This window comes from Lutjanus erythropterus, chromosome 4 (assembly GCF_056507025.1).
Source record: "Lutjanus erythropterus isolate fLutEry1 chromosome 4, fLutEry1.hap2, whole genome shotgun sequence".
Taxonomy (NCBI): Eukaryota; Metazoa; Chordata; class Actinopteri; order Lutjaniformes; family Lutjanidae; genus Lutjanus; species Lutjanus erythropterus.
In genome coordinates, this window is record NC_139320.1 from 24,740,563 (window position 1) to 24,752,426 (window position 11,864).

Sequence of the window (11,864 nt, forward strand, 5' to 3'; positions counted from 1 at the left end):
GTGCACACCAATTTGGTAATCTTTTAGGAGTGTCCTGAAGGCATTATTAGCATGATGTTTAAGCCTAGTATATAACTTTTTGCTAACACTGTAATTCATCCAGATTTTCAACCGTGACCTTTGTCGACCTCTAGTGGTGATTATTTAGAATTGCAGCGCTTGCAATTATTGAAAAAAAATATTTATATCCCTTGTAATTGGTGCTTTATCTCCCAAATTGCAACGTAACTTGACTGTATATCTTCACAAGCCCATGTTTGATACTGTTAGTCCCTTTTTAAACTATTTTGTCCAGAATAAAGTTAAAAGCAGGCCTACCAATAGGTGACATCTAGAGGAGTTGCACACTGTAAATATGTGCCTTAGCCTACTGTATTAATATATATATATATATATATATATATATATATATATATATATATATATATATATATACATATATATATATATATATACACATAAATAGGGCCTACTTGGATGTGATGTGTTATTCAGCTGACAGCTAAATTTATGGCTGATTTTTGTTATGTAATCTCTTATCAAAAATAGTTTTGAAAAAGCAGTCAGTTCACATCATCAAATGCATTTGAATAATCACTTATATTTGATAATTGCGGCAATAAAACAGTCCCCAGCAGCCATCTGACCCATCATATGCATCCTGCCTTGGTTGAGTAAATATTTAACCATCGACAATATATCCAAGCCTTTACCTGCGGGAAAAAAACTGGGTCACGTGGTGTGCATACTTCAAATATCTCAGGATACAGTCAGGATAAAAGACTTTACGCACAGTTTCCGTTGTTTTTACTTTTATTATGTGTCTCAGCAGCTGTAAATCGGCTGATTGTGACCCGCAGTTCACTCATGTCACGTAGAAAGAAAACCGTCATGTTGAATCGTCACTTTCTGCTCAAGTTTCCTCCCACATTGTTTCTTCAGGATACTCGTCAACGCCTTCCGACGTCAGATGCACTGAAACTTGAAGGAACTCACCTGGCAGGGTGAGAGAGGAGGGGGACGACAGTGAGAGAAGACGTTCCCGTCTGTTAAAAACGCGCACCCACGGGCTGTCAGGTCACTGACAGTGTGAACTCGCTGAGTGACCCGGTTTTAGAGGAAATGTTGGGTTTTTGAACCGCAGCCGAGGCGTTCATGTCCCCGCGGAGTTTAGTTTCATTATTTAAAGAGTAAAGTGTTCAGGCTCTTCCGGGTTGGGTAACTATTATAATAACCCCCATTTGGAAGCGAACCAACATGGAGACTGGAATTCAGATGGAGACGTTCAGGAGTAATGGGAACGATAGGACAACACATTTGTCTGATGAACAGGTGAGTTTTATATCACAGAGCTACTGCCAATAATTATAGTAATACTTCTAATAACAATATTGTATGATTAAAAACAATTGTGATAATAACTAGAAGCATATTAACAGCCTATCTACATAGTGTACTACTGTATTTGCTTTTTTCCCCATGTAACATTAGAGCTGAAACAAATAGTTGATTAATCAAATAGTCAGTCGTCAGGAAATTAATCAGTTACTTTGATAATCAATTGATTGTTTGAATACTTTTTCAAGCAAAATGCCAAATATCTCTCTTTCCATCTTTTTAAATGTGAAGATTTTACTAAAGTTGCAAATTGTAAGCACTTTTATAAATGAGTGGAAACAGTGGTAACATTAACAATTCAGTACTTAGCAAAACAAAAAAAATTAGCTTATGCCAAACATTACCGAATGTGTTTTTTTCCCTCTCAGTCACAGCTTTATTTCCACAGCAGCAATTTGCATGTTCTCTGACTGCATTTGCCTCTATGAAAGATAGAGACGCTGAACGTCAGATAACATGCAGTTCAGATTCATAAAAATAATCTCCACTATATTTCAGGTCATTATTTGAAGGGAGATCGATTCAATTTTACGTGAATGATCAAATTCTTAATGATTATCATCTCATGTCATGGACCTCTATGTAATATACCCAATGGTGGACAAAGTACTCAACCCCAGTACTTGAGTCAAAGTATAGATACTCCTGGTCAAATATTACTCAACTACAAGTGAAAGTTGCTCAGTCAAAATTTTACTTGAGTTAAAGTACTAGAGTACTTGGTTTTAAAAATACTTAAGTGTTCAAAAGTACATGTTTTTAAAAATACTTAAGTATTCAAAAGTACAAATTACAAAGTACATTTTCTAATATCAATACATGCTGTATTGTTTTCATGATGCATTTACAGAAGCTTGTAACTCTCTGAAACCATCTAATGATGCACTGATGCTTGTAGAACCACTCTGCTACACAAAGCCTATAGAAACACCTATAAACACTTCAGCATAGAAATACAATCAAAACCAAAAAGGACAGCTATTGTCATTTTCTGATGTAACTGTATTAAAATCACCACATAAAATTAGATTGAAGCCAACTGTAAGGAGTTCTCCAAGTCTGTTAAATAACTGAGATTTCTTTCTGTCTTCAGAGGCAGTATATATACATGAATTATGCTGTATTTTTCACCCCGATAAAAACAATCCAACTTTAAAAGCTACCTGGAATAATGAATAATTATAATAACATCTTGAGATTTAATTTTGTCTTTCTCCTGCCGTCACCATTACAGCTTTTTGTTTGAATGAAAGAGGGAGAGCTTGCTTGTTCTTGTTACAGAGTGCACCTGGATGATGTATTTCCACTTTTACATCAGTCCCATTTGAGAGGAGCTACTGTGATTGGTTTCCTTCTGTGAGGAACACAGCATGTGACCAATTGCATTTTAGAAAAGAAAAAACAGCAACAGCTGACTTCAAAGCTCAGTCGAAAAGTAAAAACAACCTTCCTAGAAATGTAGTGGAGTCAAAAGTACAATATTTGTCTTTGAAATGTAGTGGAGTGAAAGTAATAAGTTTCCAAAAAAACAAATACTCAAGTAAAGTACAGATACTCAAAAAATGTACTTAAGTACAGTACTCAAGTAAATGTGCTTCATTACTGTCCACCACTGAATATACGTCATACATTTGCACAAAAAAAAATATTTGTGATGTCGCATTTCATATGTTATGATTGGGCACTGAACTCATAAAATTAAATACTGAATTCTCCAATATTTCCGGTCTCCAAGGCAACAGCAAGTAATGGAGATGGTGCAGTCTGTAGGACCAACGATGCAACAGACTCAGATGGGTTGAGTTCGGTTCAGGTGAGTTTCCATCAATCAATCTTTATCTTTAATCTTTATCTTTATTTACAGTCCGTTCATAGGATAATAATTCTATACGTTTTCTTCATTATATTTTCATTTCTGTGTAAAAGGCAAAAAAGGAGCTCTTTTTGTTTCTGTGGCAACAGCTTGTGCTCGCCACTTTCACCCCTTTTGGAAGTGAATGAATTACCAAACCATCAGATAACACAAATTATCTGCGCAGATATTTATTTGATAGTAGATCGATTACATTTTACATGATTGATCAAATTCTTAACAACTATTGTTGATTAATTGTTATCAATTCTAGTCTGTTCTGCTGGATGGATGAAACAAGCGATTTGAAAAACATCCAGCTTTGTGAACGGTGATGGACATATTTCGCAATTTCTTCTGCTTAAAACAACTAATCGATTAGTCAAGAAAATAATCAAGATATTAATCGAGAATGAAAATAATCTTTAGTTACAGCTCAATGTAACATACATTGTAATCAGTTTGCACAAAAATTTCCTTTGTGATGTAGATTTTCATTGTAACATGGATTGATATTTGCCTGTTCCTAGGTGGTAAGAGGTAATGGAGATGGGGTCAATGATGCAAGAGAGACAGATGAGTTGCTTTCCAATCAGGTGGGTTTCTATCAAGGTTCTGCTCCTGTGTATCTTTACTGTGTATCTTTACTTACAGTCTGTTAAAGATATAAATAGCACATACATAAAAGGCAAAAAGGGACTTCTTCTTCTTGTCTGCAACTTACTTTCAGTTCTTTTGTGAGTGAATGAATCAGAACACTGTCCATAGATGACTTCTACCACATAAAGTAAAGAGAGAGAAGTGACATGTGTGTGTTGTGACTTTTTTCATAGACTGCTGGTTTTCTGGGAAACAGATCGACTCCACGAGAGGTATGAAGACTTCCAGTAATAGATGTTAACATTCTTTTGGTTATTTGGTATTTCCTCCTACACAGGGAATAAAGGAAGTGTAACTTTCCTGCCGCCATTTGAAAACTCACTGAGTTATTTTCCTCTCCAGCAGTGTAGCTGTAAATAACTTCAATGGATGCTATCAGATTTGTTTCTTTTTCCCTTTGTTTGTTTGTTTCTTGATGTCTGTCAATAATTAACAGAATTCTGTTTGTGTAACTCTGAATAATGTTTAAATGCTCTTTCAGAATTTTCCTTTAATTATGTGTCACTAAAGTGATACTCCTGTCTTAGTATCAAACTTGAGCCGTTATATAGGCTGTAGCCATATCTTGATAAAGACATTTCATTATGCCTTTAGACTAGCAGTTTGTGCAGGCTAAAGGAAGAGCTGGATAAGGTCGTCTTCTGGAGAGTCAAACTATGGATGGTCATAGTCTTCATCTTTTTCCTCATCGTTGCTGCAATTACAGTTTCACTGGTCGTGTGCTCAGGTAAAGTTTCATGATGAGTGTGCGCATGTTAACGAGTGTTAAAGGGATAGTTGGGATTATTAGAAGTGGGGTTGTGTAAGGGACTCATCGGCAGTAAAAGTATTACCTACAGTAGATGGTGATGGCACTCAGCCATTTTGGAGAAGCAGAGCAGAGCACCAGCACCAGCCTTGAACTGCCATGGACAGGGTCAGCAACAAAACATATTTTAGCCACTTAAAACAGGTTTACCTAAAACAAACAATATCAGTTGCTTTACTTTGCTGTCAGACAACCATTTCTGATGGGAAACTTCTTTTAAATAAGCCAACTATTGCTCTTGCCAAACCAACCAAACTCCAGAGGTGTAATCAATAATTTTATCTTGCAAAACACAGGAGTTCCTGGTCTACTGTTGCCTCAATCTGTTAATTTGCTTGTGTTATTTTGTGGCTTTGGTATATTAAGAGGATAGCTCTGATTCGCCAAAGTCACACAATGCTCGTACTCCTCTCTGTTTCTCCAAACTGAGGGCATGCTGACCACCATCTACCGTAGGTGATACACCGATTATTCATAAATACCTCATACAGCCCCACATCAAATAATCCAAACTATCCCCACAGAGTATGCTACATTTATTAAAGCTTACAAGTAAAACAGAGTGAGAAGTCAGGTATGCCAGGTTTTAAATTTCTTTAAATGACTTTGATCTGTAACTTATCATACTTTGTAGCACAGATGTTATAAGGTCATGGCAAGCTAAAGGCCAGTATGTAAGTGTTTAAGAAATGCTAATGCTGGAACAAAACATGAACACACTGTGCAAACAGACTTTAGACCATTTCAGATATATAAAACGATTGACAGCTAGTCTTAACATAATGATACAGCGGACACATTGTGAGTTTTGACGCATTTCCTCTTTGAGCAGTGATCCAAGTGGATCCAGATGAGAACTTTGACCTTTCGTTGTTTAAAGTTCCTCTGCACTTCAGTGGAAGATTCCAACTGCCCAATCTGGTCTTCAAAGAGGAACTTCTCACCCTGTCCTCCAATGAAAGCCAAGCACTCGCTGCAAACCTTCAACAAAAGGTCTGGCCAACTATGAGCTTATTTTTAAATAATGTACTTAATATTAATTTGCTGTATTTGTAACTCAGTATATATAATAACTGTTGATGCTGCTGTTGTGTCAGTGGTGTGTCTCCTGGCAACCACATTTATTTTAACATCATGAACAGAGACATAACAAGATATATTTCTATTAAATTGGACAAAAACTAGAAATAATAATATGTTCTTAAAGAACATTAGACTTCAGAAGAGTGAACAATAGAACTGTACTGTAAACTCACACTTAACATATAACAATATATCTTTTAATTCCCGATTTAAAAACAATATGTGAATGAGATCTACCAAGTAATGGCCAAAATTCTAGAGGTAGAGGAACAATTTGTCCATTATGTGACTGCACAGACTTATTGTAATACTGTCGGCAGATAATATGATTTAATACACTTTAGTTTACTGTACAGTTCTGTTCTGTAATTACCCTCTAATAAAGACTAATATGGGTCTAATAAAGGGTTTAATTCTGAACAATGAACATATTATTCAAGTTGTCTGTTTTGATAGTAGTGTTTTGAAAGTACGGCTTGTTACATCTTAGCTCTCAGATATACGTTGCTTTGGATCAAAGTGTTGTAAATCGTACCATTAGATGTATGTATGTACAAAGTACAACTTTTGTCTTATTAGTGTACTGTAAAAGAGTTGCATACAACATAGGTGATCACAATACAACAATGTGTGAAATATGTAGAGGCAGTATGTACAGTAAAACGTACTTAATGATAATAGCAGGATTGAAATGTTAAGGCAAGGTATAAGTATATAGCACATTTTATTACAAGTAACATCAATGTGCTTTATATTAAAAACACACGCTACCAACATACACTACAGAAGAACATGATCAATAAAACACAAGAAAATACACAGCAACAAAATATTTGAAAAAGGGCTAAAGTTGGTTAAGTATTAAGGTGGATTTCACACTGATCTCACTGTGGTCTGACAACAGCATATTATTTTGATGTTAAATCCATCACTTCAGAGTGAAAAACACCTTCTCGACAGAGACAGTAATGTTTTCACAAAACAAAAACCTGTTTGTACCTCCTGCTGCCAAGAGCTGAAAGCCCTCAGTAGCTGGTTTTATCTCTGACAGAGACTTTAAAACGAAAAGCCCTCTGCGGCATAATAGAGCTAACAATGAAGCGAAAGTAGGTTAGTATCAGCCAAAAAAAATCTCATTCTCATTGTTTGCTTGCATGTCTGAACCTGCCCCACCCAGATCTCTGACCTCTACAGAGCCTCCCCTGCTCTGGGAAGATACTTCTCTAAAGCTGAGATATTTGCTTTCAGGTAAACAAACATCTTGACTGCATGGTTCTTGACTGCATTTTTCTTCACTGTTACATGGAAAACCCTGGCTTCAGCTTTGTCATTTGTACAGTTCACGAGGAAAACACCTCTTTTTATTCTCCCCCACAGAAACGGTTCCGTCATCGCTGGCTACCAGCTGACATTTCTCATGCCTGAAGAGCAGCAGGATCAGCTGAGAAACTTCACTCTGAGCAGGGAGGTGGTGTACAACGTGTTCAGACAGTTCCTGTATGACCAGGAGCTAGATGAGTCACAGCAGATGTACATTGATCCAGTTTCACTAAATATGTTTTTAGCACACCAATAATGACACATTTTCACAAAAAGACAGCTGTGTATCTTACTTTATTTGGTATTTAAATGAGACACTGAGCAAACACCAAGCCTCATACGCATGGTGCATGTTTGCAGCATATGATTGTCAGGCTTTAGTGTGATTCTCCCACGAGTCTGTTTGCATACGACGCAGCTTTACCACAGGAAAGTACGTGACCACAGTCACACAAACCCAATGCAGCTGTAGTTCATATTGATGATGTCACTGTCTGTTAAACAGGCTCTTAAGACTGTTCTTAATTAAAATCAATCAACAGTGCAGGATTTATCAGGTAAAATGGACATCTGCCTGCTGTCAAACTGAGTGATTTAACTCACAAGAGATTGCTAAAAAAAACAACAACAAAAAAAAAAAAAAAACAGGACTTTGCAGAATACCTGACACAATTTTTCAAACTGTATTTAAGATTTTATTGTGTATGACTGTGCATTGTTTAACTCCAAGTTTGTGTTAACTGTAATAGTGTTGATATGAATGCCAGTGCTGTAATTATTTATATTCTTTCCTTGACTATCACTGTGATTCATGTATGGTCATTTTGTACAAAACCTGCAGCTGAATAAGTACTATTAATGGCAATACAAGTGTTTATATTTGCATATCTGTGCCATCATTTCCCTCCACCAAACCTTATTTGCAAACTGTGGAAGGCTACTAAAATATTTGCCTAAAGAGTGACAAACACTGTAGGAAAATCAGCTTTAGAGAACTGTGCAGGATAATTTGCCTGCTGGAGCAATCATTTTGTAACTGAAGTCTATGTATGTATATTCTATATGCAAAGAACCAATACTCTGTTTAGGATTAAAATTCAAACCAGATTAAAGTATGGTTTAACTCTTTAAACCAGTTAAGTTTTTACTGTATCGCTAGATCAAATTTAATTCTGTTAAAACTTTAAGCTCGTTTTTAAAATCTGATCCAGTATTAACTTTACACTTGAGCAGGTTTAACTTTTAAAATACCTGCTTTTTGAGAGGTACTGAGAAAAATTATCAGCACAGAAAGTTGAGGGACAAACGTAAACTAACTGATTTTATGATCTGTATCTGTTATTTCTGTCACCAAGTTTATAATTTGAGAAAGACAAGTTCTCCTCTCTTCTCTTCTCCAAAGGTGCTGACTAGGCTAGATAACTTATGAGAGTGTGTGAGTATATAATGCAACGTATAGTTAACTTTTAAGCAAACAATATAACAGTTTTTCAAACATTTAACGAGTTGGCAAACAATATAACAGGAGTTTTTGTGCCTTTTAGCAAGCTAGCAAACAATGTCATATTTTGTTAAGGAATGCGTAGCAGCCAAAAGTTAATGGTTTCCCCCCTCTTATTTTACTTACTTGGTCCTGACAGGTCTCAAACTTATTTTTTATTTCTTTATGTATTTTAATAATGTAAGCAAGCATCTCCATACTGATGAAATACATAATTTTGTATTACATCATTAAACTTGGGTTTACGAACTGAGATTAGTTTTTAATTGTGCAGGAGAGCTCTGCTTGATTCTGAATATACTCATTTTAAACCTAGTTTGATAAAACTGATTACCTAACCTTAGATTAAATTAATCTTTGTTGGCGTAAATCAGTCTAAATGCGTCGCATTTGTTGGTCTTGTTTGACATGCATATACAGCTCTCAGGTTTTGTCCTCATTGACCTGCTGGACTTACCACATACAGGTGGACAGGTACTGCTTCCTGAGTGCATTTGTCCACACTGATTTTTTTCTCCTTGAGTTGTGTTTGTATCGTTTAATAGCACTGCTGGTGTGTAACCTGTTCATCAACTAGAACTGTGTCAGTATGTCAGACTGCAGACTGCTTTTCCTGACAGTGATCAAGTCAACATGTCCGTCCGCTAATGAGATTACAGCTTTGCATAATGTTTATGCCGCGGTAACCAGTCAGAAACAGTCATTCTTCCACCACATGGTTCTTAATTAGTCATCTTGTTACTCTTGGTACAGCACTTCATGGAAAGAGCTGACGTTTGAGCCAATTAACACACTAATTACCATGTCGAGTTTTTTTTTTTTTTTTTTTTTTCAGTTCATTTCTGTGACAAGAACACATCCAGTTAAATTTGATGATATTGGTTTGATAAAATAATCATGTAAGATAAAATGTGAGACCTGTATTTTCTCAAATAAAGAATATTTTTACAGATATATTTTGTCACGGCAGTTAATGTGAAGCTCAAGTGAATTTTTAGTTACAGCTTAACTTCACAATCAGGTAATCCTGTTTTTGTTTTTTGTTTTTTTGTGGAATAATTAAATACCCAGATATGGTGTAAATAAGTACTTTATTGGCATAGAAATTATACCTGAATTTTATATAGATATAAATTATCATTGCAATTAGGATTACATAACAAGGAAATATTTTGTTTGTCATGAATTCTTAATAGTACTGTATATGGAAGGAAATACTCATTTTTTTCCTTTTTTACTGAAGGCGAAATATGTTTTCACATGTAGTTCTCAAATGTCCTTGACAGTCACATGCTGGTCAAAAGGTCAAGTTTAAACAGCAGTGCATCAGTGCAATCCAAGATATTTCAACACCTTATTACTGTACAAAAAAAAAAAAAAACTAAATTACCCCACCTGCTCTTTGAAACTCTCAAATATTGCAGCTGTTGGGATAAACAAGAAAAAACCTGCACTGGACTGGATTTATCGATTCAGACTGGACAACTTTAGTTGGCCTGAGCTGCTCTTGACTGTATTTAATGTTAGGGAGGGTATTTTCTGCAGGTGTCTATCTCTATTCTGTTTAAGTAAACACTTTTTTTAATCTGTTGGCAGCAGTGCGATCATGTGCCATGGCACAGGGCAGCAGCACGGATCCTGACTGTGTACATAAACCTGATAGGCTTGATACCAGCTTTCTGTAGGTGATTCATTTTCTCAATCCCATTTTGAGAATTGTTGATCGTCTGAAGTCAGATTAACTATAATAAGCACTCTAAGCTTTGATTGCCTGATTGGTTTAAGCAGCGTTTCACTTCTCTCAAGGTTTTATCGTACCCATAATCCTCGGAGGTCAGCCATGGGTCAACAGTGCTGGTTAAACATATATTTATCCATCTTATAGATTTATTGTCTTGACCGCTGTCACAAAATAAAATATAGTCTTGAATGTCTTTAAGTATAAATCTAGTTTTCATCATGAGGCTTCAGTCATTAGAATGATGATTATTTAACGTGTCTTAAGGAACTTCTTGTTATTTTACGGTCAACATGAACAGTTGGATTTGGGTTTCAGTTTCTCAACATTAATAGAAAAGTGGCAAATATGTTTTTAAGTGTAATACCTTCTTTGCTTGTCACTGACAGAGATTACATGAAGGTGTTTGGCCTGGGTGTGGGAACGAAGGCTGAAAGGCAATACAAATTCTTTAAAAATGTTAGGAAAGCCAATTTTACTTATTTCATTAAACTTAATGTGCTTTACATCAAAGTGCATACAGCAACAAAACAGTACAAGAACAACAACACCGACAACCACCTGCAAAAAACTGACCAGAGCTAGATCTTGTTCTAGGCACAGATACAGGTACCATGACCTGATGACCTGAGAGGTCTGACTGAATTACAGTCAGTGAGCAGGTACAAAATATACTGAAGGGATTAAACATGCAGACAAGTATACTTCTACTGGATGATCTTCACTTTTTTGTGTATTTAGCTCTTATTTAATTTCTTGTGTCCTAAATGTATTATTAAATTGTTGCAAACCAGCACAACATATGCACTCTTCTGCAGTATCCCTCAATGATATAAGCTCCCCTCATGTCCAAACTGAGCCCCAGCAGCAACCTCTTCATTTTTGGCCAGTCATCATTATTAAAGTGACATCACACAGTTGTGATTATCTTTGTCAACCAAACCAACAACCAAATCACAACAGTGCTGAGATTCAGTACAACAGCATGAACTTGAGTGTAATATTGCTTCATACAACAGTTCTACAACTTCTGCATTATTTAATAGTAATAAGCCACTATGAATTACTAATCATTTGTTTTTTGTTAATTTATTTATTATTACAGAAACATTTTCCTGCACACTAATGTTGCTAGCTGAGTCTGAAAGCAGTTCAAAGAGGAGTGTATGTATCAGCGAACTTACTGCACAGGCACATTATACTGAGCTTTTGTTTTGGGATTTTGTCTTCAGGACCCAGCACAGCGCTGTGAAGCTTCAACTTTTTCATAGAGTTTGTGTAATATTGGTAAGTTAACATCTACGTAAGGGATAAAGTAAGCAACTGCAAGCCTGTGGTGGCAGTATAAATGCTGACAGGGTGATCACCAGGGAGTTAAAGGCTAAATAATAAGATCTCATAAACAAACTGCCAATAAGGTTATTATTATAAAGTTTTACAGCGCTTATAGAACATCTGTAATGCAGAGTGATACATGTAGTTAAAAGTGCCAGTGCTGTCAGAA

At 35.9% G+C, this 11,864-nt stretch overlaps 1 protein-coding gene across 1 annotated transcript; it reads left to right on the plus strand.

Annotated features, from left to right (window-relative positions):
- The first annotated feature begins 1,247 nt into the window (after positions 1–1,247).
- On the plus strand, positions 1,248–7,748 carry c15h3orf52 (chromosome 15 C3orf52 homolog). The gene is made up of 8 exons (XM_084717411.1): positions 1,248–1,332; positions 3,134–3,211; positions 3,781–3,846; positions 4,084–4,122; positions 4,505–4,637; positions 5,551–5,711; positions 6,979–7,049; positions 7,179–7,748. The coding sequence occupies exons 1-8, from the start codon at positions 1,258–1,260 to the stop codon at positions 7,375–7,377; spliced, it is 822 nt and encodes a 273-aa protein (XP_084573537.1). The 5' UTR covers positions 1,248–1,257; the 3' UTR covers positions 7,378–7,748.
- The last annotated feature ends 4,116 nt before the right edge of the window (positions 7,749–11,864 follow it).

Excerpts from the sequence above, each read along its gene's own strand:
- c15h3orf52 (XM_084717411.1), top strand. The coding sequence starts at position 1,258 with ATGGAGACTGGAATTCAGATGGAGACGTTCAGGAGTAATGGGAACGAT. Across the intron at positions 4,638-5,550 it reads TTCACTGGTCGTGTGCTCAG|TGATCCAAGTGGATCCAGAT; the intron begins GTAAAGTTTCAT and ends CTCTTTGAGCAG. Across the intron at positions 5,712-6,978 it reads CTGCAAACCTTCAACAAAAG|ATCTCTGACCTCTACAGAGC; the intron begins GTCTGGCCAACT and ends TGCCCCACCCAG.